At 36.0% G+C, this 25,264-nt stretch overlaps 1 protein-coding gene across 5 annotated transcripts; it reads right to left on the reverse strand.

Annotated features, from left to right (window-relative positions):
- LOC129725272 (myotubularin-related protein 8) lies at positions 1–24,318 on the reverse strand. 5 transcript variants are annotated; one of them, XM_055680872.1, is made up of 10 exons: positions 24,009–24,318; positions 5,399–5,515; positions 4,039–4,620; positions 3,734–3,866; positions 3,506–3,602; positions 3,034–3,169; positions 2,414–2,917; positions 1,251–1,439; positions 1,042–1,185; positions 1–941 (listed from the first exon to the last, which is right to left on the reverse strand). In XM_055680872.1, the coding sequence occupies exons 1-10, from the start codon at positions 24,030–24,032 to the stop codon at positions 801–803; spliced, it is 2,067 nt and encodes a 688-aa protein (XP_055536847.1). In that variant the 5' UTR covers positions 24,033–24,318; the 3' UTR covers positions 1–800. The 5 variants fall into 5 exon arrangements, with proteins under 5 accessions (XP_055536847.1, XP_055536844.1, XP_055536842.1 ...); XM_055680869.1 differs by lacking the exon at positions 24,009–24,318 and adding an exon at positions 16,479–16,951 and having other exon boundaries at positions 1–938; XM_055680867.1 differs by lacking the exon at positions 24,009–24,318 and adding an exon at positions 16,479–16,951.
- Between the last annotated feature and the right edge of the window lie 946 nt (positions 24,319–25,264).

Consider the following 25,264-nt stretch of genomic DNA (forward strand, 5'->3'; position numbering starts at 1 on the left):
TCCAGTGTCATAATTCATTTTTTGATGCAGATTTTGATTTTCATAGTTTAAATCTATATGACAACATTATCAACAAATTTTACATGTTCCTCATAAATAGAAATATTCATATCTTATTCGTTGCTCAAAATACTACCTACATTTAAGTTGGTTGTGCATGAATTGTCTCGGTAGTTTGAAGTGATGTGAAATACAGTGTACAGATAACTTAGCGAATAGTTTAAATAAGTAGAGCCTTGTGTGAGTTAAACTGTGAACTCATCAGCGCGGTTTATAGTGTACCCATAACACTTAGTATCAACTAGATCTTGTCCAAAGGCAAATGCAGCAGATTTTGAGCAAACTATGCCACTAGAAGCATTGCGTTTAGTGTCAAGTGACAAATATTCAACTACTATTCAGGATTTTGTCTTACTTTTTGTATCATCCGATCATGGTTACACCGAAGCAGCTTAAACATGACCATTTATCTAGGAAAATATATCACAATCATAAAATAGTAGTACAATAATTAGCTATTTATTAAACAGCCTTCTGTATTATACTGTTTTGCACTTTCATCACTATGCTTCCTTCTTCATACTAAACTATTTTTACTTATCTTACAAAGTTTAGGTGATGCTTTTTCGCAAGAAAGATCAATAGAAAACAAATATAAGGTACGGTGGGCAACTAAAGCAAATATGTATGTACAATCTGCCACAGCTGATCGTACATATCACAAAGGACAATTTGGTACTTCAAATCAAAAACTAATCAACAAAACCCCTAACAAGGAAGATCGAAACCTAGCAATCAACCTAAGGACTGACTTGTTGCACTTCCCGGTAGCAATTCCGACAGACTGGCACGAGGCTGCCGCTGTTGTGACCCGCCAGGGCTACGGTTCTGTCGATACAGCGGCTGCAGAATACATTACCACACTTCCAGCAGTGGTTCTGCTTTAGTAATAGGGAAGTCATGTTATTGAAAATTGATCGATCCTTCGGTCGGTATTGTTGGTTTGGCACAACAGAAAGGGCATACAGCAGCACTACCTACCTTTTTGCTGATCTGATCGAACGGTATCGTGCACGAGGGACAGTTGGAAACACTACGCAGCGGTTTCCACTCGACGGCAACCGAGGTTAGTTCATCCGACAGCTGGTGCGCAGCTAGCGTGTTGTCGTTTGCTTCAGTGCTCTGCTATGGGATAAAAACAAATGTTAGAAGATATCTTTTCACAATTTTAACTCGTGCACAGTACGAACATTATAATTAGAGTTGGAAACGTTGGACGATTTGAGAGGATGGTCATCGTCCGCGCAGGACAGCTCGCTGAGTCGCTTATCGTAGTTGTATCGATTGTCGTTGACTTCGATGTTACGATTGTCGACGTACTTTGTACCCTGTAGCCGCTTTGCCGACTTGGAAATCATATTTTTGAAACTGTTGATGCGCTGGAAGTGTAAGTATGTTAGATTTATTAGTTGAAAATTATTTCAAAGCTAAATTTTTAGAAAAACAAGTAATACACTATTCCATTCATTAAACAACATTCTAACACTTTCACGTATTTTACAAGAAAAACTAATTACTTTCTCGAACACAAGTTTCTTGCAAGCAAGCTCAAACTAGCACTGCGAATGGCGGCTAACATCTCTATGAAAGCGCGAACGAGTTTTATTGTTAATAAAAAGATGCTTGAAGTTCAGAACAGAAATAGGATTCTTCTTCTTGCCTCTTCATTTTTCATATTTAATCGTCTGAAACCCTAGCCCGTCCTTAGGCCAAATTTGTTCGAAGAAATGTGCATTTTTTCGTGATTGGGTGATCGCAGTTGAAATTTTGATAAAAATAAATACATTTCACGCTTCAAAACCTTCAAATCATGCTTTCGAGCATTCTTATAGTTTTTTTTAAAGTGTTTTAGTTTTTACTACTAATCTCCGTTTCAGTTTGCCAAAAAATGATGAATTGCAATTAAATCGAAAAAAAGATAAAAATTACAATGTTTAAAAATTTTGAAATATGCCAGAACTTTGAAAAAATAGTTATAAACATGAGAATGACGAAAAAAAAATAGCACAAACAACAATATCGCACGCTTAGCCTTGAGACTAATAGCGGTCTCGATCAACTAGATTAGTTGACAGAATTCGTTATCGATATTGTTTTTGGCACATTTTGTATGTGTAGGATAAGTGCAACGATACACCATGCCCCAGTGCTGAGTCGAGAAAATTTCCAGCTCGTAAAGATCCTCGACTCGATCGGGAATCGCACCCGATATCACAACCGTGTGGGAGAGCTAGCCGACCGACATCAGATCGACAGAGCCACGGGGATCACAAATAAAATATAGGCAAAACAATTAAAAAATTAAACTATTTTTTTAAGTAAACTGAATGATATTCAAAATAACATTACTCACCTTTGTCAAAAGCTGTACATGGTCATCCAAAGACGTCGAATGGTCCTTACTCGCTACCAGCAGATCATCCAGCGGTTCCCTCGGGTGTATTCCACTCTCGAACCGGCTGTACATTCCACGCCAAAACTTGATGCATTGCGGTGCCAAATTCGGCCGAATTGTTTCATCCATTTCCGGCCTGTACAGTGGATTGATATATTCGTTCAAATGATTCGACATATAACCCCACAAGGAGAAGGTTTTCTCCGAAAGTCGTAAATCCAATCGGTCCTTCTCGCAGTTCCCGATGAAGGTGCCATACTGACAGGACATTACGTGGTCATGGAGAATCAACAAAAAGCGCTCGTTAAACTCGAAAGCGTCGTTACGCTGCTGCATCAGCTGCCAGGTGCAATCCAACAGCTGTGTAAACACCGGAGAAACCTCCTTCGGATCGTTCTGAATGTGGCCGCAGCGATCGCTGAATTTGTGCCCAAATGCAAGCCAGTCTTTTTCAATCAGTGCCTAGAAGACGGAAGACGAAAAAAGCAGAATAATCAGTTCATCCGATAAAAAAGCATTGAGTTCAAACTGCCATTTACCGTTTTTCAATTGCACAGTAATTTTGCACTGAAACTCACCTGAAACCCTTTGATGGTACGATAATACGGATCCAGCATGAGAGCAGCGAGAGAGCAGACTTGTGCCGTTCTGTCCCATCCATCGGAGCAGTGTACTACAACGGAAATCCCCTTATCGACCGCATTAGCGATGAAGCTGAAATAATCCCGTATTTTATACTTTCAGTTCTTTTGCAACAGTCCATAAAAGTACGTCTGTTTTTTTTTTAATTCTGCGAGCGCAGTCCCATAAATAACAATCTGTTATACTGGGTACAGAAAAGTGTGAAATCGTAGCCATTGGAATAGAATAACCACTATATTCTAGTCTCTGAGTATGTTTTTTCGTTATTATCGCTCGTGATCAAATGGAAAAAAACACTTAAAGGGGTAGAATAGATGGCATTGTTTACATCACACCACCAATGCCACCCTGAAGCCGAGAACTAGCTTGAAAAAAATGTGGTTTAAAAATAAAGGAACCAATTCATACCTCGAAGTATCTAATATCGATCGAACGTGTTTGAGCCACCCAGACGATTCCAGCGCGCTCAAAAAGCTGTTCATTGTGGGAGATTTCTGTTCACAACCTGCAGTAGAGGATAAACATATTATAGCTAGTGGAAAAAAATCCTGAATGCTTTGGCGTTTCGACTTTACCTTCCCATATCTTGTTGTACATTTTTTTTACACTCTATCAAAAAGGTTATACAATACTTACATTCGATTACTTTCTGTAAACTCGTTCGCATGGTGTGAATGTTCTCGATGCCGAGAAACTGGAATTTGATGTTCTCATAGTTGGCCTCGTTTTCGTACCCCTTTCCAGCCGCTCGGTTTGCCATCGCATTAATCTAACAAAAGGGGACAAACAGATGAAAAAATTCCTTCAGCTAGCAGAATTTAAAATTGATTCATAAAACGAAAGTAATTTAAATCTTGATAGGAAGAAGCTGCATACATGTCAATCATCCTTTACATCCGCATAAAATATAAACATCCTTCGAAACATTGCACCTAACTTACCCTTGGTCTCGTGTCAACGACATACATAAAACCGCAGTTGGGATTGGTCTTCCGTACCGCTTCCAGCATTTGCTCATCCTCGAGGCAGCGTGCACTGAAGCCGGATAGTGGCTGACTGCAGCGACAGATCGATGCCTTGTTGGAATGTAAGTAGGTCAACGCCGGAAGGCGTCCTTTGGACCGGAAGCGTGAGCTTCCCAACAGCATGGCCGTACTCGTTTCAACCGGTACGTACAACTGCTGCGGGTATGTGTCACACAATTCATAGTTCTGATTCAGCGTGCACAGGTTCCAGTGGTCGTTCGGAACGCGCATCCGCTTGAATTCGTTCTCCAGCTTGAAATAATCCCAACCGGTCGATTTCGGCAACTCCTTTGCATTGCTAGTGTATTGAAAGCAGTAGAGATTCTTGATGTTTACCGGCTGGTAAAGCTTCATCAACGTTGTATACACATCATGGCATTCACGCTCCTTCGGGATAACGAACGTGATGGAGAGGAATGTTTTGCACCGTATCAACAGCGGCGAACCGGTAGTGCTGAGGGGGAGTTTCTCCACGCTTGCAATATGCATGTATAGGACCTGTTTGAAAAGGCACAAAAAAAAAAGATTTGATTTGCAAACAGCCTCGCGGTTGTGAAATAGGGTGTCACGGATTATGTAATTGACGTTATTCTATTTTGCCGTGTTTGCACTTGCGGCGGATGTTTTGCATTCATAGGAAACATTTTCGCCATTAGGTTAACAGAGAAAGCTTTTACTTTGTTTGTCTAGTACTTTGGTGCTTGCGGCAGTTTTTTTTACGGTTTGGATTTGAAAATCAGTTGAAGCTTAAATATTTTATGATCCATGCTGAATACAATGAAGTGAAAATTGTATTCGACAGCTATAGACGGTTTATCCGACCTTCGACTTCAGCTGCACTGTTTACAATCTTTATCAATCGAAATAAACGTCTTGCAAAGTCTCAATTTATTCTGTTTGTCTCTACTGAAACGTTCACCACGCACACCAGACGTTATCCAACATTGGAGCAAAGACAATATTTATTCATTTGAATGCAAACCTCGTTCGCAGCTATCTTCTGCCAACAAAATATTGACAGCTTCCGACTGATTCAGTCTTCCAACGTAGAGAAAGGGGATCATCTGCTTCAGCTTATAAGGCGAGGGCGGTAAGCTTTTATCAAATGAACGGTGCCATAAACTTTATTCATTCTACAAAATAATTCAAATCAAATGTGATTCATGATTTTGACCCACAAAACTTTTCTTGTCCGTTCCGCTCATTCATGGTTAAAAAATTATACTTTCATTGCCTTGAAAGCAAAAAAAACGCTTTCTGTACACTAGACACTTACCCAAGTCTCTTTGTTAGCATCCGGATCGACAAAAATTAGATGGGTTGCCGTCAGGTAGAGGACGCCTACGGTCGGATTCTTGCTGTTGTATCTGTCTATCATCCGAACGTTCTCAATCTGCGAAGGGAAAAGAAAATCACGTTAGCCATAAAGTGAGTTTCCTCTGTGCCGGAAAGTGTCGAAAATAGATTGAAATTCGACTAAGTGAACCATAAAATGGAATGGTCATGGTTCCGAAAAGATACCTTTCCTATAATTAGAATCGGCATACGAGGGGAATGGTATCAATAAAGTCATTATATAGTTCATATGTGGACGTAGTAGCAGCTCAGATTACTAAAATGATTGAACATCGCTTGTCCTAATGCAGCTTTCGTTTTTCAGTAATTCAGTAGACAGTCGTTAGCAGGATTTTCGTTTGGAAGGGTTTTTGTCATAGTCCATACAAATAAATCGATTTTGTGAATGAAGGAATAAGCTGAAAAGGCAGAAACAAAAAACTGCTCCGTAAATTTTGATAATTTGATATTTTTTCAACCTCAAATACCTTGATAAATTTCACTAATTCTTGGCTCAAAAACTGTTTGAGAAAGGGAAAAGATCTGAAATTAACAACATCTTTGAAAATTAACATTCCGCAGAAAATGGAGCCAAAAACAACAAAAAACACGAAGCTATCAAAAGTCTTTTCGCGTGAAAGTTTACTGTCATCTAACTGTCATGAAATTGTACATTTCTATGGAAAAATCGTAACATTTTTCGTGGTCGAATAACTTTGTTTTCTGAATAACAAACAAACAGTTATCGTATTGGCTACCAGGTAAATGAATCTTTCCTAGCTGGTCTAAAGGTACGATACTGGCGTAACAAGCCAGTCGTCGTATGTTCGAGCCCCAGCTCGGGGAAGACTGTTGGTGTCAGTAGGACCGTTAGCGATAGCCGCGCAATTGCCCACCAGTTGGCTGCGAAGTCTGTGCAAAATAAACAGAAGGTCAAATTCCGATACGGAATGTAGAGCAACCAAGGCTTTGCTTTGCAAATGAATCTTTATAAAAAAAAAACAAGTGAACAAACACAGAGCGGGGGCCTAGTGTGGTTGGTAACGTCTCCGCCAACCACGCTCGACGCCTGGGTTCGAATCCCACCGCCGACATAGGTGTCGATGGTTGTGAGGTGGCGTGATCCACTCACAACCAACACAACTGGTCTAGATTCAATCCTAGCCGACAACGGAAGATTTTCTGAGGCGAAAAATCTCTGGGATCACGCCTTCCATCGCATGAGGAAGTAAAGCCGTTGGCGCAGGTCCGTTGATAAACGGGTCGTGAGTTAGGGTCCTGGGTGTGGAGTCGCCTCCCTGGGCGTCGGTGATTGGCCACAACAGTGGCGGAACTAGACCGACGGAAAATAAGCAAGAATAAAAAAAAAAGTGAACAAACATTTATATTGATTTTATTCTCCATGTCGAAACAAGAGCCTGTCACATCCCAGCGTAAAGCGCTTTTTCAACTGAATTCGACTTTATTTTAGCGGAATTTTTTCTTCTCTTCTAATTTGAATGCTCGTGCCATGAGCTTTTTTTTTGTTCATCTATTCCATGAGCTTTTGTTGCAAGAAAAACTTTTCAACCTTTTTTGGTTCTTCGAATCAAATATTCAAAACTTCACGATCGAATCAAATATTCAAAACTGCGACTACTTAAATCAAAACTTACGTACAGATAATCCGGCAAGCGTTGAAAAAACGAAGAAAGCGAGGTAAAATAGAAACAGATGCTTAAGGTATCTTTTTTTTAACAATGCAATTTCCATGATTCCACTCTCTGCTATGAAAATTCATTGATTTCGACATTAATGTTCAATCCGTTCAATCGATCTGAGTTTAATATTAGCGTCATACAAAAATAACAATGTTTGATATTTTTTCCTTTCCAAAGTTGATAAACTGTTAATTAAATAAGTTTGTTGAGGTAATTTTTCCAAAATTCTTTTTTTTAATATTTACCGTCACCAGTGCAAAGGCAACATTTGTTATCATTCAACTTCTGACGCCTTTCTAATTTTGTTTTATAGTGTTTAAGTATTTATATTAGTATTTATATAAGTATTATTGTTAGGGCCCTGATAAAATTACATAGCTCAGTCGATATAAAAACTTGAAAAGAGCCTTCTCCTGTGGATGCTAGTAAACACATCACATGGTCGTATTGGCTGTTTACTTTTTTGGCCAAATCACGATCCGACAGATTGGGATTCCTCTTGGTTTTCGAAATTTTACCATCCAGTTTCCGGTCGACAGTTCCACTACGATGATTGGCTTGTAGCTTCCGAATCGACGTCAATGTTTTCCTATACCGTTTGATAACGCCTTATACGGTGTTTCTGAGCGATTTCACTTGTTTGGGTAGCCTAGCTGCAGATCACAATGAATTTTCCAATTAACTGTGCACAATTTTTTGCACAAATGCGAATATGAGACTTAAATTTGCACTTTTCTTCGTAATATCCAAAATTTTCATATAGGTTGCCTCACACAGAATCAAATAGAATCACCAAAATCACTAGAAACCTATACCAACAAAGAACGTGGATAACCCCCTTGTAGTAATCGACGAAAAATGTAAACTATTTGGAAGAGGGTCTGATAATAATCTTTGACTAAAATTTGTATGGACTAAAATCGAACGAGAGATGAGCCAGAATTAATCCAATGTTTTTCTACGTGGCACTGTGGGGCAGAACCCAGAAAAGTCGCAACAAATCTCAAAAAAAAATCACTTTTCATGCCTCATTTTATTTTCTACTTGCAGTAGACATGTTGTCGACTGGAAATCATGATAATTCACTTTGAAAAATAACTTAGAAAATGTGCTATAATATTGTGAAAGTGAGGATTTACAAGGCTTGTAAAATGGAAGAAAGAATTTTCACAGATATTTTCCAGTAGGACATGCAAATACTCAGAATAGATAGAAGTTAGAGGAATCCGCACGGTGATGCACACGAAAAAAACCAAATAGTTTTTCTAAGGATGGCTGAAAAATTAGTAAGCTGAAACGTAAACCATATTGTGGTTTGTTTTATTAAATCTCACCGAAAAAAAAAATTAATTGAAACCCGAGAAGAAATGATTAGAAATTAATTGAATAGCTCATATGATCCTCATAAAATAGGGTATTTACTAAGAGGTAATGTGATGTTAGGACAGTTTTGTTGAAGATAGGTTCGTAGGAGGCATAGTATGTAAAACAAGTTTTTCTTTAATTTTTCCTCATTTTCGGCAATATGAAAAACAAAAAGTTCTACGTTGTTTTGCTATGACACTATTATTAACCATTAGTACTAGGAAACAGTTTCTGAAATAGAAATGCTCGTAACTTTTTATCAACAAAAGATATTCACGACTCTTTTACGTTAAAAGTTGCGTCTTTTGAAGGTCTAAAACTTTCTCGAAGACACCATTGCTGAAAAATTCGAACTGAAAAAAATTGAGCGAAAAAACTATTTTTTGGCACCACCCTAAAAAAAGTGTCTCTAAATCGCTCAAATTTGGAGATACAAAAAAACTTTCTATAGCAAAGTTGCTTAGAATTTCTTCTGCTACAACTTTGTCGAAGGACGCGTATAATTATCTTTTTAAATAAAAAAGTTAGTGTTTCTAACTCGCTGATTTTAGGACCCCCTATTTTACGTTGATACCAAAATAAGGTACCAACTATAATAAACAACTTCTAAGCAGCAACTATATCTCTTAAACCTCGAAATTGCATCGAAAAGCTCATGTCCGCCTAAATTGTCTTTCTGGACCACTGTGCAGTGTTTTGAATAAAAGTAAGCGTTTAGTACCGTGCTGGATCGAAACCCGTACAGTATCGAAATCCGTACACCTTGATGTTTTTCTTCAGTTTTAAGCATTATGAAAATGAAAATTCATAAGATAGTTACATGTACATGTACGTTGAGCTGTTGGCCTTCTGTTAAAATAAACTATGCGCCAGTAGGCCATGAAATAAAAATATTAAAAATAAAAAATCAATCGTGAGTCGGATTCAGTTGTCATTTCGTTGTATCGTTAGAAAATTTACTAAGGAAACGTTCTTCAGGTAAAAACGTTTTTCAAGTGGGATATAAGTGTTTTACTCTGTGAATCTTTTTGAAATTGATGGAGGAAGTAAGTCTTTGTCATTTTCGAGCTGTATATTGTCTGGTAAATAGTGTAAACTGTATTTGTTCACTAAAAACTGTGCCGTACGGATGTTGATCCTTGTTAATTGCCTGAATCGAAATCCGTATAGCGTGTGTATCATGCATATATTGTTGAACTTTCTTCTTGTTTTCAGCATATAATGGAAGAAAACAAGTATAAATATACGGCAAACAATTTCGAAGGAGCTGTGACTGAGGTAGGCAAGGCAAAGTCGTACCGGGGAGCTTCGATAGGTTCCGGCGTTCCGGTTACTACAATAAGGGGTGCCGCAACGAAACGCTACGGAAATGGCAGTATTTCAGTTGATATAAAATATTAGAAAACCGTGTTTAACTTTAGGAACCAATTGATCCTCAAAATATATTTATGCGTAAATTCAAAGATAAATTATAAATAAAAGATGTTCATTTATGTACTTCTATGTCCATACGGATTTTAATTAATTTCTGTATGGACTTTGATCCAGCCTATATCGCGTGTGTGCGGATTTCGATTCAAAAGTGTACGGGTTTTGATTCAGGCAAAAAACTGTGTACGGATTTCGATTCAAAACATGTTCTATTTAAACATGTTTTTTTTCGAGTTTCAGAGTGATTTTAATCATTTTGCTTGAAAATAGTGTTAAAATATAAGTAGACCTACTAGTAAACATGTCAGTTTGAAGCAATATGTGATTTCTTGATTTTATATTGACCGTCGAAGATTATCATGTGCTTAGGTGTACGGATTTCGATCCAGCACGGTATCCATGTTGGATGGAATAAAATTAAACAAGAGGAGCTCTTAGAAAGGGAACATGACCAACTAATCTTCAATTTAACAATGTTCCGTCTCGAAATATTTTGTCACAAACAGTAACATTATATTGTTGGGATACAACATATTTCAGAAAAAAAAACAGAAAATCATAATAAAAACACATAAATGCCATTGACGTTGCGCTCTTGCCAATTGGAATGATGAGCGAAGAGGCACAAGAGGCAAGAAATAAAGATTTCAGGAATTATCGCGATAATAAAAGCCCCAATACAAGCCGTTGTGAAACCATGAAAGATGTGTTCAATAATATGTTTATAAGGATCCATTGCTAGCGCAGACAAGAAATACGTGTTGCTCAACTCTAACAGGAGAACTTGAAAAGGAAATCAAATACATGGTCTACTAATCTTCAGACGAAGATAGAGACTGAATTCACCAGAATTGATGTAATATAGGTAGTATACACGATAATAAAATTTGGTATTTTATATTCTTCCTCAAAAACGATGACACATCATAGGTTGACAAAAAACTATATAAAGTCAACTACAAACTGTCAATAATTAATTTCATGATGACTCGAAAGTTCGAATATGGCTAAAATCGAAACATATGCACTTAAGCCCCAGTTATAAATAATTAGGGTAGAGGCACCGGTTTTGGACATAGCACCAGTTTTGGCCATGATAGAATAAAATTGATAATTGTGAAAAAGTATCTTAGATTACTCCTAATTCGAAGTCTTCTATTGAACCTGCTGATACTATTCAACAAAACTAATACAAACTTAAGCAAATAAATATGCGTATTTTAGTTTTGATAAAGGAACTAACTATGCTTTCTCCAGTTCACTATACAGGCTAACGTTTAGGTAACTTGCAAGCTTTTTTTCATAGAGCATAACTTTGTTTAAATTTGCCCATTTCTATAACAAATCTTGTTACCTTACTACAGCACATGGATAAAAAAAGTAGACATTTCGGTGTGATTTTTCCTTGCTATATCAAAATTACCTACAGCTTCCAAAAACGTTCATTGATCCATTCTTGGCCACATATTAATGCAATGCCATGATTCATAATCCTGATATTGGCCATATGTAAACAAAACCATGGTAACGTATTGATGTTTATGGACAACATGAAATGTATGGAGTTTTTCGGGCTGATATTTTTATCGCATGAGATATGTAAACTACAAAACTGGTTTGGGATTAGAAAGTCTCCGTTTGTTCAAATTATTTACAAATCTGTAACCTCATTTGTATTTACCAAACTAACGCTTCGGATTCTCAACCTTAACCTGACTATAATAAATGGCATTTGAGTTACCGAAGTTGATGTTAGCAAATAATACGAAAAAGTTTCTTTGTGAAAAAGGAAAGAGCGGAAGCGGAAAAAAATAATATAGGTCAATGATGTGATGTCAGTGTTATTAAACATCCTACTAAGTTTAAACAAGTTCTAACTTGAAGTACTTTGCCCTGCTAGCTATGTGTGCATATAATACCATTATTAAGTTTGATTATTATTTATACTGGCCCTTTGGTTAGTTCAAAAACGAGGATTTTCTGCTGTCAAAATATATCTATATGATAAAGTCAAAATATGAAATAAATTCGTGTGACTTCAACTTTTTCGCGAATTGGCCACAATAGGAGATCCAAGTGGCCAATTTAGAAATGCAATGGCCGAAACAGGAGCCTAGAGAAGTTTTTTGATTGGAAAATATGTAAACAATACAACATAATTTGATTATTTGAACTTATTGTTAGTGCAGAATATAGGCGATTTCATCCGATTTTCCCGTTGAAATTATTCAAATACTTATTAATATTTTCGAAGGAAGAAGGACAAATATCTCACATACATAACATACCAGGGCTAAGCCGGTGCTCTTACCCTACTAAAATTTTGGGGTTATCACAAGGTTAATTGGGAAAGATATAAAACTCATTAAAGACTGGAACGCGCAAAAATTGGTCGACTTCAAATTGGTGTATTTCTAGAGAAACATTCCAAAAGGTCCTATCTGCTTTGATCGATTTTTTGATCGATCACTTTCATTCAATAACTACAACTTATTAAACACCTTTTATACCACGTTATTTGCACAAGTTGATAGTGGGGGGATCACTCTAGCTTTCTGAACGAAAACTAGGCTTGGGAAAATTACTAAAGCTGACCCATTACCAAAATAAAAAGACGCTCCGGAAAAACGATAAAAGCAGATAGGACCTTTTGAAATGTTTATCTAGATTTCTGTTAAAAATGCATTAAAATAACTATGAAATGTTGCATTTGGAAGTTGACTGTATATACAATGGTTGCTAAAATGAGTTTTCACCGGTTGCTCTCCAGTTTTCAAAATGGCGTCTAAGCAAGAGGTACAGCGTGTCAAAATTTTGCTCACGCAGCAAGAAGATCCGACGTTCTCGCACGCCAAATTGGCAAAATGCTGGGTGTGGCCAAATAGACCATAACATATATTTTAAAAGTATTTGGGGAGCGTCTGTCGACCGCAAGGAACCTTGGAAGAGTAATTTCAATAATGAGCTGGATTTGCAAAACGAAGTGAATATTGATTCCGTTTCGCAAGCATTGAAATGTGCAATTATTGATGCCAGGAATTATTCTGTTCCAGAGACTCAAATGAAGTTTGATTCACCAATAATTAACGAAAATCTTCAACTTCTAATTCGTTTGAAAAATGTCCACAGACGTCAATATCAACGTTCTCGTGAACCTGTTTTTAAAACTATTTATAAAGATTTACAGAAAGAGATTTAACATAAATTTACTCTTCTGAGAAATCAAAATTTTGAGACTAAAGTTGAAAAATTGAAACCATACTCAAACCCCCTTCGGAAGCTGTCGAAGATACCTGAAAAAACCTTCACCAGTTTTGAAAGATGGTGAACGTTTTCTTGTATCCAATGAACAAAAGACTTGCTCAGCAGTTTGAGAGTGTCCATAATTCAAATTTGAATTTTGTGAATCCAATTGAAAATGAAGTCACATGTCAATTTGATTTAATTTCTTCCCAGAATTTTTTACCTGCAGAAATAATTGAAACTAACGTGAATGAGATTAAATCAATATGAAAGCACCTGGTGACGATGGAATTTTTAACCTATTGATCAAACATCTTCCTGAGAGTACAATAGAATTTTTAGTTAAAAATTTCATTTGCTGCTTCGAAATTGCATAATTTCCCAAATTATGGAAAAATGCAAAAAATACTCCAATTTTAAAGCCGGATAAGAATCCAGCTGAGGTTTCAAGTTATCGACCAATCAGTTTGCTTTCTTCAATAAGTAAACTGTTTGAGAGAATTATTCTTAACAGAATGATGTCACACATCAACGAAAATTCAATTTTGCAGATAAACAGTTTTGATTTCACCATAAGCATTCCACTACTCATCAATTGCTCAGAGATACTAATATGATACGAGCCAATAAATCTGAAGGTTATTCCACTGGAGCTGCTCTTTTAGACATAGAAAAAGCATTCGACAGTGTTTGGCATAAAGGTTCAATTGCGAAATTTCAAACTTTTAATTTTCCAATTTTCCCAATCAAAATTTTAAAAAATTATCTAACTGATCAAATCTGCAGGTTGTCAGAGCAGGTGTGCCTCAAGGTTCAGTCTTGGGTCCAGTCCTGTACAACATATTTACTTCCGATCTTTCTGATTTACCTCCAGGATGCACTAAGTCATTGTTCTGCAACGACACAAGCCTTTCCGTTAAAGGAAAAAGTCTTCGTGTCATATACAGTCGATTGCAGAAAAGTTTAGATAGTTTCTCTTCCTACTGTCAAAAGTGGAAAATCTCTCCCAATGCTTCGAAAACTCAATTGATAATTTTTTCTCATAAAACTTGGGCTTTTCCCTCAAGCCAAACAATAGTCATGTTGTCAAGATGAATGGGGTTATTTTAAGTTGGTCTGACAAGGTCAAGTACTTGGGACTAATTTACGATAAAAAACTTTTTTTCAAAGAGCACATTGAGAGTATACTAGCAAAGTGCATCAACTATACGAGATGTTTATATCCTCTCATTAACAGGAATTCTAAACTTTGTTTAAAGAATAAACCTTTGATTAACAAACAAATTTTTAGACCAGTAATGCTTTGTGCTGTACCGATCTGGTCAAGTTGTTGTTTAACAAGGAGGAAAACGCTCCAAAGGATTCTGAATAAAATACTGAAAATGATTCTGAAGCGACCTACTTGGTTTGGTACACTCGAATTACATAGACTTACTGGTGTTGAAACATTAGAAGCTATGTCAAATAAAATTATTAACGGTTTTTAACAAAAATCTTTGCAATCCTCAATTGATACGATAAGCTCTCTTTATAGTCAAAAAGTTAGGAATTTAGTTAGTTGTAAGTTTACTTCCCTTTTTTGACAAGTAGGTTTAAATCCTTACGAATGATAAGTCCTAATTGCAAAAGCAAACAAATACTAATAATTAAAAATACAAATTTCTTATAGTGTTGAGTGATTGTCCACACAAACTCATTATTTACTAATACTTATCATAAATACTTAAGCTACTAACAAATCCCCCTTAAAAACAGTACTTTTGGGGCGAATTCTAATTTTTTTCTAACCAAGTGGCATCGACCTCGTTTCCGGAAGCTCATTTTTTTTTGAAGGTTTGTTTACACAAAAGTGTGAGCGTGACGAGCAAAGCATAATGTTATGCGCTTGATTCAATACAATACAATAGCTCTACAACCATAGCATTTAAGTGATGAGCAATAAGTGTACCACGCAAAAAAAAAAAAAACAATACATAATCACACTACCGCTGCAGTACGAGACCGCATGCAACGTATGAACACTGCTTTTTTTTTGTTTCGATAAATCAGCTGTCACATTTGAAGTAAAGTCTGTGTATAATAAACAGAAGGTCAAGTTGCGATAGTTGAATAAAGCACCAAGGCTTTGATGGATGGGAAAAATACTATCCAAAAAAAAACGGCTCCAGAACGTTTACTTTTGGATCAACATTGGAGTTTCATTTTGATAACCCTCGCTGTTTTAATTTTGTTTTTGTTTCATCAAAGGAACGGTGAAGATAATGTGGTTGGCTTTTTAGAAAAATTAATTGCATGACCAAGGGCGATGCGCTTGAAATACTTCATCAGATTATAACAACTCGTTATAAGGATGAAAATGTAGGGTATCTGGAAAGGTGCTGCTTTCATTGGAAGTGAACATTAAAATAGATTGGTTGTAATTTGAGAAGAATTTCCCTAGTGAAACAGATTTTTATAAGCACTGGTGTTGTGTTGTTTTGCGTGTGCAGTTCACATTTATCCTGAGATTATCTAACTGTCTAATGAACAGTTTGAGCAGGGCGACATGCCTCTGTTATTTACCCACCCTGAGAATACTAGAGCCGATATCTTATATTCTGAGTTCTTTTGTACTAATTGTTGATCACATTAATGATACAAATATATTGAATCGGACCTTTTCGAAATGTCGATTGCTTTCGCCCTATGTCGATTGCTACTACAGTCAGGTTATTTCAAGCGAAAATTTAATAGTAAAATTGATATTCAAATAATTATAAGGGAGCAGTCCGGAATGAGTTATCATTATTATGTGTTGTAAAAGGATGAGGGATGGTGTTCGTGAGATAGCGTACGACTGTTCATTACTTAATAAATTAAAAATGTATATTCATGTTTAAAATGAATGAATAAATAAATAGATACTACCAGAAAGTCAGCAATAAAAATTCACAGAATAATAATCTCAACGCAGTACTGTTAAAACTATTCCTGATCGCACACAATGCGTTTTCCTCATGTATTAATACTTCATACGTAAACAAACCACCCGTGACCTATAATCATGGCAGTTTATCAGAATTCAATCATGTCCCGCAATTCACAACATTTATCACATTTTCGGTCGGGTGTGTGATGCGGGTAAACTACACGAAACAATTTTCTCCCGTAATCATCATTAGTTACAGTATATATGCTGCTCTATTCCACTTCGCACATAATCGTTCAGAACCTCTCCCAGTGGAGGTAAAACTTCACTAAACCGAACAAAGTTTAAACTTCGAACTTTAACATAAAACTAACCTTCTTCAGTGCATTAATTCCCTTAAACTCAACCAACGGTGGTGGTGAGCTGGGAAAGTTCTCCTCCACCCAGGAAACTACTTTCTCCGACACAAACGGGGGTACGGTAACGCCCCACAGCACTTTCGGATCCTCTTCAAACTCCGGAGTCACGAGATCAAAGTTTTGCTTGAACGTCGATGCGGATGGCGACGTTGGTTCTGCCATGGCGGTAGCGTTCTAGGATGCACAGTTTTTCAATCTTATACGTGTGTTCACATTATCTCACAAGCAACCGCGTAAAAATCGATTCGAGTTCATCAACAAGCTAAGCAAGATACATAATTTCAGGATGCGTATACGGTTCTTTGTACACTTTCCACGGTGAAAGCTTGTTGTGGAAAAAGCTTACACAACCTCTCGTCAATGCAGTGCGGAGTGGTCACCGTAATAGGTTATGCTGCAGTGGATGGAAAACTCTTACTGATTCTTAGTGTTGCAGTGAATCAGGTGAACCTTACGGATGCCGCGCTTTTCCGAGCTCGCAGATAAGGATATCGAGAAAATTTTTGTCGGGAGAGTGAAGAGAGAACCATAAGATTTCCGATGGAAAGTGCTCACTTATGCTACCGTAGCAAACAAAAGACGTCATCGTATCAGCTGGAGTAGCGCATGTTTTACTCTCATCTCTCGGGCTGTATAGTGTCACTGTATTTGACATGCGACACTGAGATTTCAGTTCTGGAATAGTGTAGAGGGCAAGTCCTGAGGGAATTTGAGGAATGAAATTTAGAATTGATTGTGTGAGTAGCCAGAACCACTACTTATAGCATTATTCTGCATATTCAAAGTTAATGAGTTTTGAAAAAAAAAAAAAAACTTATATTCGAGTACCCGACCAAGTCGCTGAATTAGACATATAACACAGAGCGACTACGAAAGTGCAAATACTATACATATGAAGAGCTATTACATTAACAACAGACAGATCTATTGTACTTTGGGTTGCACGGGCACTAACACAGCTCTCAACGAGAACCACAAAGCAGCAAAGTAAGGTCAAGGTCCAATGCTCTCAGAGACTAGTAAACGGTTTGATTTTTATTTAATTATGTAATGATTATAGTAAGAGTAGCAGTAGTAAGCGTAAATTGCATGCATTGTTGGAGGCTTTTAGACAGTTCTTACAGGCGAGACTGTAAGCTTCCGGATATATTTCTTTTCGGTGAAGCTAGAGGTGTTATTTATTTTTTGGATTGGAATAATTTCCATTGTTACTTTTTAATTCGTGGTGTTTGAAGATGGAAATACGGAAAATTTATTCGATTTTTTTATTTGAGTGATGTGCATAGTGCATGTATGAGGCAAAAATAATTGCATGTTTCCCGAGGGTGGAGAAATGTGTTAGACTCAAAAGTAATGATTTCATAGGTCGTATGGAATTTTACATACATTTTACTAAACGCTTCGTAGCTCAGAATTGCTTGGTTGTATATAAAAACTGTCTAAGACTAAGTTGTAAGGAGCCAACTACTAAAATCACATACCAAGAAAAAAATTTTAGTTGTAGCGAACTACCTGCTTATTAAAAAAAATAAACACAAAGACCATTTGACTAAAACAAAGTTAAAAATAGCAAACTTTGAACTACTTAGAAAACATTCAATTTTTCGTGAACTGTTCTTGTGTAAAAATTCAATGTTATTTCACGAATTCTGATAGAAAATCCAAGATAAAGAAATGTCACCAGCACTTTCCTTCTTGATGATTAAGTGAATTTGAACTTTTTTCTAAACTAATCGTACTCATAAAGAGAATCTGAATGATTAAAAATAAATACAAAATCAAAAAATTATCAACCACCAATGTTTTACTATTTCTTTGCCTTGGCTTCTATATATATATTTTTTTTATTTATTCTCATGCAAAAACAAATCTCGAGTTTGGATTTATTTCAGCTAAAAAGGCAACAATGGCGCCCTTTTAAATTTTTGAGAAATCGCCATTTTTTTTAAGTCAAATAGCAGTGTTCTCCCAATGCGTTGCCAATGGATCATGTTAATTGTGTTGTTTATCACTTACACTCTTGATATTACGTTAAACAGTTTTCAACTAAGAATTTCTGAAACTGTTTTCCTCATTTTTTGATTTCCACATATAGATATTAGTGAATCCGTTATTGCTCTACATACTAAACATTATTTTGTTCGGTGAAATATATCAAAATCATGCCAAAACTGCTTTCGTAGAATCGCCGTTTTGAAGTCAGATTTTGTCCGATTTAAGATCTGTTTTTTTTTTAAAGATGGGTAAGAGAATGCTATTATGTGGACAAACTCTTGAAATTTTTATATTTTGTTAAAAAAAAATGGTGACGAAAAAACATTGAAAATTCCCGATTTCTCAAAAAATCAAAATGGCACCATTGTTGCCCCTCAAGGTGAAATAGGTCCATACTCAAGAAAATTTGTTTTTGCATGAAAAAACATCAAAAAATAGTATATAGAAGCCATGGCAGAAAAAAAAATTAAATTTTGTTGCACTTTATCATCAGTAATTTTCACTGCTACTGATGTTTTAATTCAGTTGAAAAGAACAACATTATTTACATAGCAAAAGACACAGTTATGGGTCACTTTTGGCATTCACGATGGCGAAAGATCCTTTATTCTCTAAAATCGTCAACACCTATCACAAAAGTGATTTTATCGATGTAACACTTGAAAATAAGTTTTTTCTATTCAATTTTGGTTCATTTTTATGCACAAGTATGGAAAATATCCAAAATATCGACTGACCCACAATTGTGCGCCACAAAATGACACATTATCACAATTTGTGTCACTTCGAACAGTGATCAAGATTAAAAATTAAAATAATAACTTTTAGTGACTTTGGCACTTTGGAATAGTTCAAACAAGGGTTTTTTTCCTGTGTGGACTCATCACTTCGACCAGCGACATTTGATCTATTGTGATATTGCTCATGTGTTTTCTGTACTCTACAATTTATATTATTGGTAGTATTACTATTAAAGTAACTGATACGCTTATCATTTATATACGTGCTTGTGTGTGAATTTTACCTTTCCGTTTCAAGCTTACTGCTCTACTATACCGAACCTTTTTTCATCCTACCAAGGAGAAGAGTAAACATGGGTACAGTAGAATTAAGCTTGAAGGAAGGGTATGTGGTTGGGAACCTGAGAATGAACCCATGTTAAAGCCCTTTGGCAACCAAACGGTCTGATTCTACTAAGATTCGACCACCCGCTTGTCTACGAAACTCTCTAAACAACAAGGGTACAACTGAGGTAAAAAATACCAAGACTAATGAAAATTGTATAGTTTCATGAAAACAGATGTAATCTCGCAAAAATGACCCATAATTGTGGAGTGACTGTACTAATATTCATACGCGCTTCTAAAACAGTTCTCTTTCAAAATTTCTCCACAAAGTTTTCTTCGAAAACTTCAAATACATGTGAAACATTCCATCTAAACCGAAGTCACTTGAAATTGGTCGAAGGAGAGCTCAAAGGCTCAAGATTACAGAGTCCGCTTTGACAAGCAAATGGTCACGAGCTCGATTCTCAGTAGAACCAGGTCAGGCTTTCGATGCCAAAGGGACTTTTACGCATGATTTTTTTTGTGAAACAATCACCCCCCATTCCCTCGTTTCGACCCTTTCCTCACACTGAATTTCAAAACATGTCTAATTATAACCGCCGACACTTTACAGGAGTGACTAACGAGGCACGATAAAGAGCACTAGAAGTGATTAGCGTAGGAGCGAAGGGAAAAAGTACCGTGGAATGGGGTGAAATTGATCAGTGGGGTGAAATTGATCACCTGGAAACCCGTGATAAAAAATACTAATCAAAAGATATTGCTCTTACAACACTAGGCAATGTTACCGTGTCCTTAAACGCAACTTTTGCATGATTCATATACCTGTCAAAGTCAACCCTTGCATGCCCGGTGCAATTTTTCATATTTTCGAAAAATTCTTCTAACTCAGTCAAAACTCAATCAAATTTGATCAAACAAGTTTCCAAATAACAAAAAATAAGTATTGAATTTACTTAAAGTAATCTTAGTTGAGGGTTAATTACGTTAAATCTGGAGAAGTGAGTGAAGTTTGATAAAAGCTCAAAAAAAGTTATTTTCAACAATGATTATTCCATACCATTAAAGAAATACTAGTAGTATAATTACTGATAATTCAGACGTTTTCACTAACCAGTAGCCTTATTTTAAAATTTATTTTCAAAGACAGTCAGCACCAGTTGGGAATCTCGCCATGTTTTCTTTCGTTTCCGAGATTTTGACAGCAAAAATAAAAACAAAACTTACAAATACAGTACTTCCAGCTGTTAAGTTTTCTTCGTTAGAGTTTAAAGAGCTGTTCTAATGAATTATATTTCTGAAAAATACTAAAATATGTATATTTTAAAACGCTTTTAGTACTGTTGTTGTTTGTTTGCGCATTTAAGGGTTAAATCTTTGTTTTCTCTAGGCATTAATATATTAAAAAATACTACAAGGTTTACAGCCCTAGGGTTGTATGAAATGGTGACGTGTGACTAAATGCTGTAATTACTGTAATTAAGACCAATAAATTCGTTTATTTAGTGATTTATGTATTGGAATTCTCAGCTTCCTTCATTTTTTTCAGAAATATATTTGATTACACTCGAAAGAACTTCCTTTACACTTGGTGATGTTGTGCCTGTAGTGTTTTTTTTTGTGCAAACAACATTTAACAATTACAACGAAGGTAATGTTTAAAAAGATTCATTTTTGTTTTTTGCTTCACAAGTTTGTTTCATTTGTCAACAATTACATTCACTGTACTACGAAAACAGCTAATATAAGTATATTATCTTATTTGTAAAATAAAAAATAAAAAAAATGTAACAATGTTGAAATGTAAAAAAAAAAAAATTTGAATAGATCTTAGTAAACGGGCAAAAAATTCACAGGCACTCGCCGGCTCTTACTCTTCTATGAATTAGTATTTTTAGGAACTTACTCGGTCGATATTATGTCGGTCACGATTATTTAGTGAATATCGAAGATAAAATATAAATAAAAATAACTTATAGAAGCCAAAAATTCTGGTTTTCTGAAAAAATATATAACTTAGCCAAATATCAAACGATTTCCACAAAACTACTTTCATTAAATTCGGAATTGAATATACTTTTAAAATTCTATTGTATTTGTGGCATTTTTCTTACAAAAATAGACGGCAAATTGAAAAAGTCTAAAAAATTAGATTCAAACTAAAATAAGTAATGATATTAGTACAAACTCGTATATATTTTGAAAGCTCTATTTGTCTTTTTTCTAAAACTGCTAAAATATTGAAAATCGGTTGATGAATGACTGAGTTAACCCTTTCTTTACCACAAGGTCTCAAACAAAAATCAAAAAATAGGTTTTTAGCGAAAGCGCTTGAACAAACCCTTCTTATTTTATCCCAAATTATAGTTTGATCGAAAAAAAAAATCCAAAATGGTGCTGTAGAGCACCACTGGGTCTTACGAGTCACATTTTACAAACAATACAAAATCAACAACTAACTTCATTTTGTCTAGAATCTCTAGATATCTTATAAAAAGGTAATAAAACTGAACGGAATAATATTTTATATTATGTATGATATGTTGTAAAGCAATTACGGTCTCTTAAAAGGCATAACGGCCTTCCACATTCCGAGTAACAGAAATATGTGAAATGGTTACGAGAATCACAATGGTAACAACGTGATCGCTCGTCACATGCTACAGGCCAGTGAGCAACACCATCTAATCTGGAGTTAAACTCGGGAGCTTTCAGCGGAAGTCGAGATTTTTTTACAGGCATCTGTTTCTGGGATCGATCTCTACGCTTTACTATTTGTTTTCCACGCTGAATTAGCCAGTTTGCAATTTCGATACGAAAGTCCAGCAACGTAATTCTGGTTTCATCAAGTCGCGTATCGTGACGTCGGTATTGTATTGAAGGCATCGATGTGCTATTTCAGTCACTCTTTAGAAAACAGCACTTTGAACGATAATTCTTAATTTTCAAACGTGTTGAGAACAACTTCATTTTTGTTGTTATTCGCCCAGTGGTGCCCTGGTGCACCAAGGTTTGAGCATTCATAAACTTGATTAAAATGAGAAAAATGACTACAATTTGTTTTAAGGAGTGTTGTGACACCTAATTAATAAGAAAATATTTTTTGCACGGATCAACAATAGAATGGTGATAGCTCATGAACCATTGAAAATATTAAATTATTTTTCGAAGAAAAAAACGGCACTTTTTCAAATGTTTGATACTCTAATTAATTATTGACTGTACATTTTGGGATAATTTTTTGCCGGAACATAAGTTAAGTGTGCAAGAATATATTTTCGAAATTTGAGCGAGATTGCTAAATAATTCGTAACGATACACACATCCAAACTTGTGGTGCTCTAGAGTAACCATGGTAAAAAGAGGGTTAAAAATTATTGTACGTGCTGAGGTCTAAAAAAACGTATTTTGACCATAACTTCAGATTTGAAGGGTGTTTGGAAAATTACTAGTATGAGCGAATGTTACTTTACTTCAGAAGTTCTTGCATTTTTTTTCATTTCAGCAGTGTAATTGATAATTATTCTCGCGGATGTCATCGTTCTAAAGCTGAGAGTGACACACATCATATTTATGTCAATCTTTTTTAATAGCATAGCGAATAACTAATTTTTGTACTAGGGCCTCGGCTCTAGTACAGATTCATCCAATTATTGGGGGTTGATAGTCATAGAAAACGAATTTTTTGCTGGAAGATACTATGCAATATGATGAACCCCTATGAAAGACAATAACGCTCTAAGACATCATATACCCCCCTGACAATAATAGAGCCAATACCCTATTTGTTCTATATTTCAATCAAAATAGAAATTTTATTTGGGTATTGGGTCTGCTTCGCTAAAAATTGCGAGACTAAAGTACAAACCTAAGAAGAAAGCTCACATACAATTTTGTACCACGCATTGTCGTAGCATGGTGGGGTGGATGGAGGCGGCATTTTCATGCGTCTCACAAGGATGACATCCGCGAAAATACTTTTCAATTAGGTGCCATGCGTGTCATCCTTGAGAAGTGACACCCACGAAAATTATATACATTTTCTGCTATTAGTTGCAAGATAATATTACTGCAGCCTACGGGTGATTACACCCAAATTCTTCGCACCGGGGGTCACCAAGTCACGCTACGCCACAATGTTATCAATACCACAATCAAACAACGCTCAATAACCTAAGCGATACTTGCAATGTTGATAAACAAAAAGCAAAAAAAATATTACAGCACATTTGGGTAACATCATTTGTGCAACAATTCGAATTGCCTTTTTTTTAAATTTCAGATTGTTATTCGTTTACGAACTTGCCTAACTCTGGCCAGTAAACGTAGGTGTTTACAAATCTAGATTTCCGCTTCACGATTGCATATAACATGCACATCGGAAAAACTTTTCAACATTATTTAAAGTCTATAATTGACCTACCTTCGGTGTGGTTATATGCTCCATAGCTGGTATCTATCGATCCTACACGCTGATAAGAAAGGTCCTGCCAAAGTATTCGCTTATTCACCACCAGACACTTCCAAAACAGTACCAGATGTTTGCGAATTAAAACACTTTCCAGTGGCCAATCTGTCAACGTAACTGTTTAGGCGAGTTGCCCTGGTTGGTACAATGGTTAAACTAATGAACTATACCCGTTCTAAGCGAAATGATGAAACGAACACTTTTTTCTTCGCGAAGCAATTAAAATTATCCGTGCAACTATGCGATAGGAATGAAACTAAAAATTTCACCTGCTGTGTGTGAACAAAAAGCGTCCAACTGTCAAAGTCAAAGCTGCCAGAAGCAGGATTTGAGCGCGCGCTCTGCCGGCAAAATATGAGAAGCACAAGCCGGTTGCGTGCGCCGCCATTGAAGACGGTTTTATTAGAAAATTTGAATGATTGGTCACTTTAACCACATTCGAATATGTACTAAGGAAAACCGTTTTTTCCGTGACGTGTGTATCAATTGTATTTCCGACTCATAACGAACTATGTTCGCTGCATGAGTTGGTATATTTCTACTATTTCATACACAGCCGCAAGATTACTTCTATGTTTGGCTGTACCAACGTAGGGCAACTGCTCCATTATTCATCTCATTAAGCCGATATTCACGAAGAATGCACGGATAAAACACCAAATTTTCACGAAATCATTGAACAAATAAGCTAAATATGCTTACATACTCTTATGGAATCGTTTAGCATTGTATAATTAGTAAAATTAGCTAGACCTATCCTGATTTTGTAAAACAAACCATTTTTCACAACGCTTCCATACCCATCTCAAATCTCAAAACTTGAATCACTGCTCAATTATTCATCTCACGATGCTCCCATATGCATCACACTGTTAATTAGAATGAATCACATTATCATGAATGAACGTAGTAGCAGCCTTTTGTAGTAGTTACCTAGATATCCGCTGCAGTTGTTTACGTGAAAAATAGGTAACCTAAGTAACCACTACAGTGCTGTAGATTTATGTCAATTATGTCGGAATAATTCAACATATTCAGTATGATTTTTTCGTATTAACAGAAACTGATTTGGCAACTATTGATTTTCTTCAATGCAATGAAAACAGATGAGAATACATGCAGTTGAAATTTATGTCGTTTTCGTTTTCGCGGTGTAACTACACTTTTTCCGTGCTATACTTTGCAACTTCAAATAAAACATTTTCAGTGTC

The sequence above is a fragment of the Wyeomyia smithii genome, chromosome 2 (assembly GCF_029784165.1).
Source record: "Wyeomyia smithii strain HCP4-BCI-WySm-NY-G18 chromosome 2, ASM2978416v1, whole genome shotgun sequence".
Taxonomy (NCBI): domain Eukaryota; kingdom Metazoa; phylum Arthropoda; class Insecta; order Diptera; family Culicidae; genus Wyeomyia; species Wyeomyia smithii.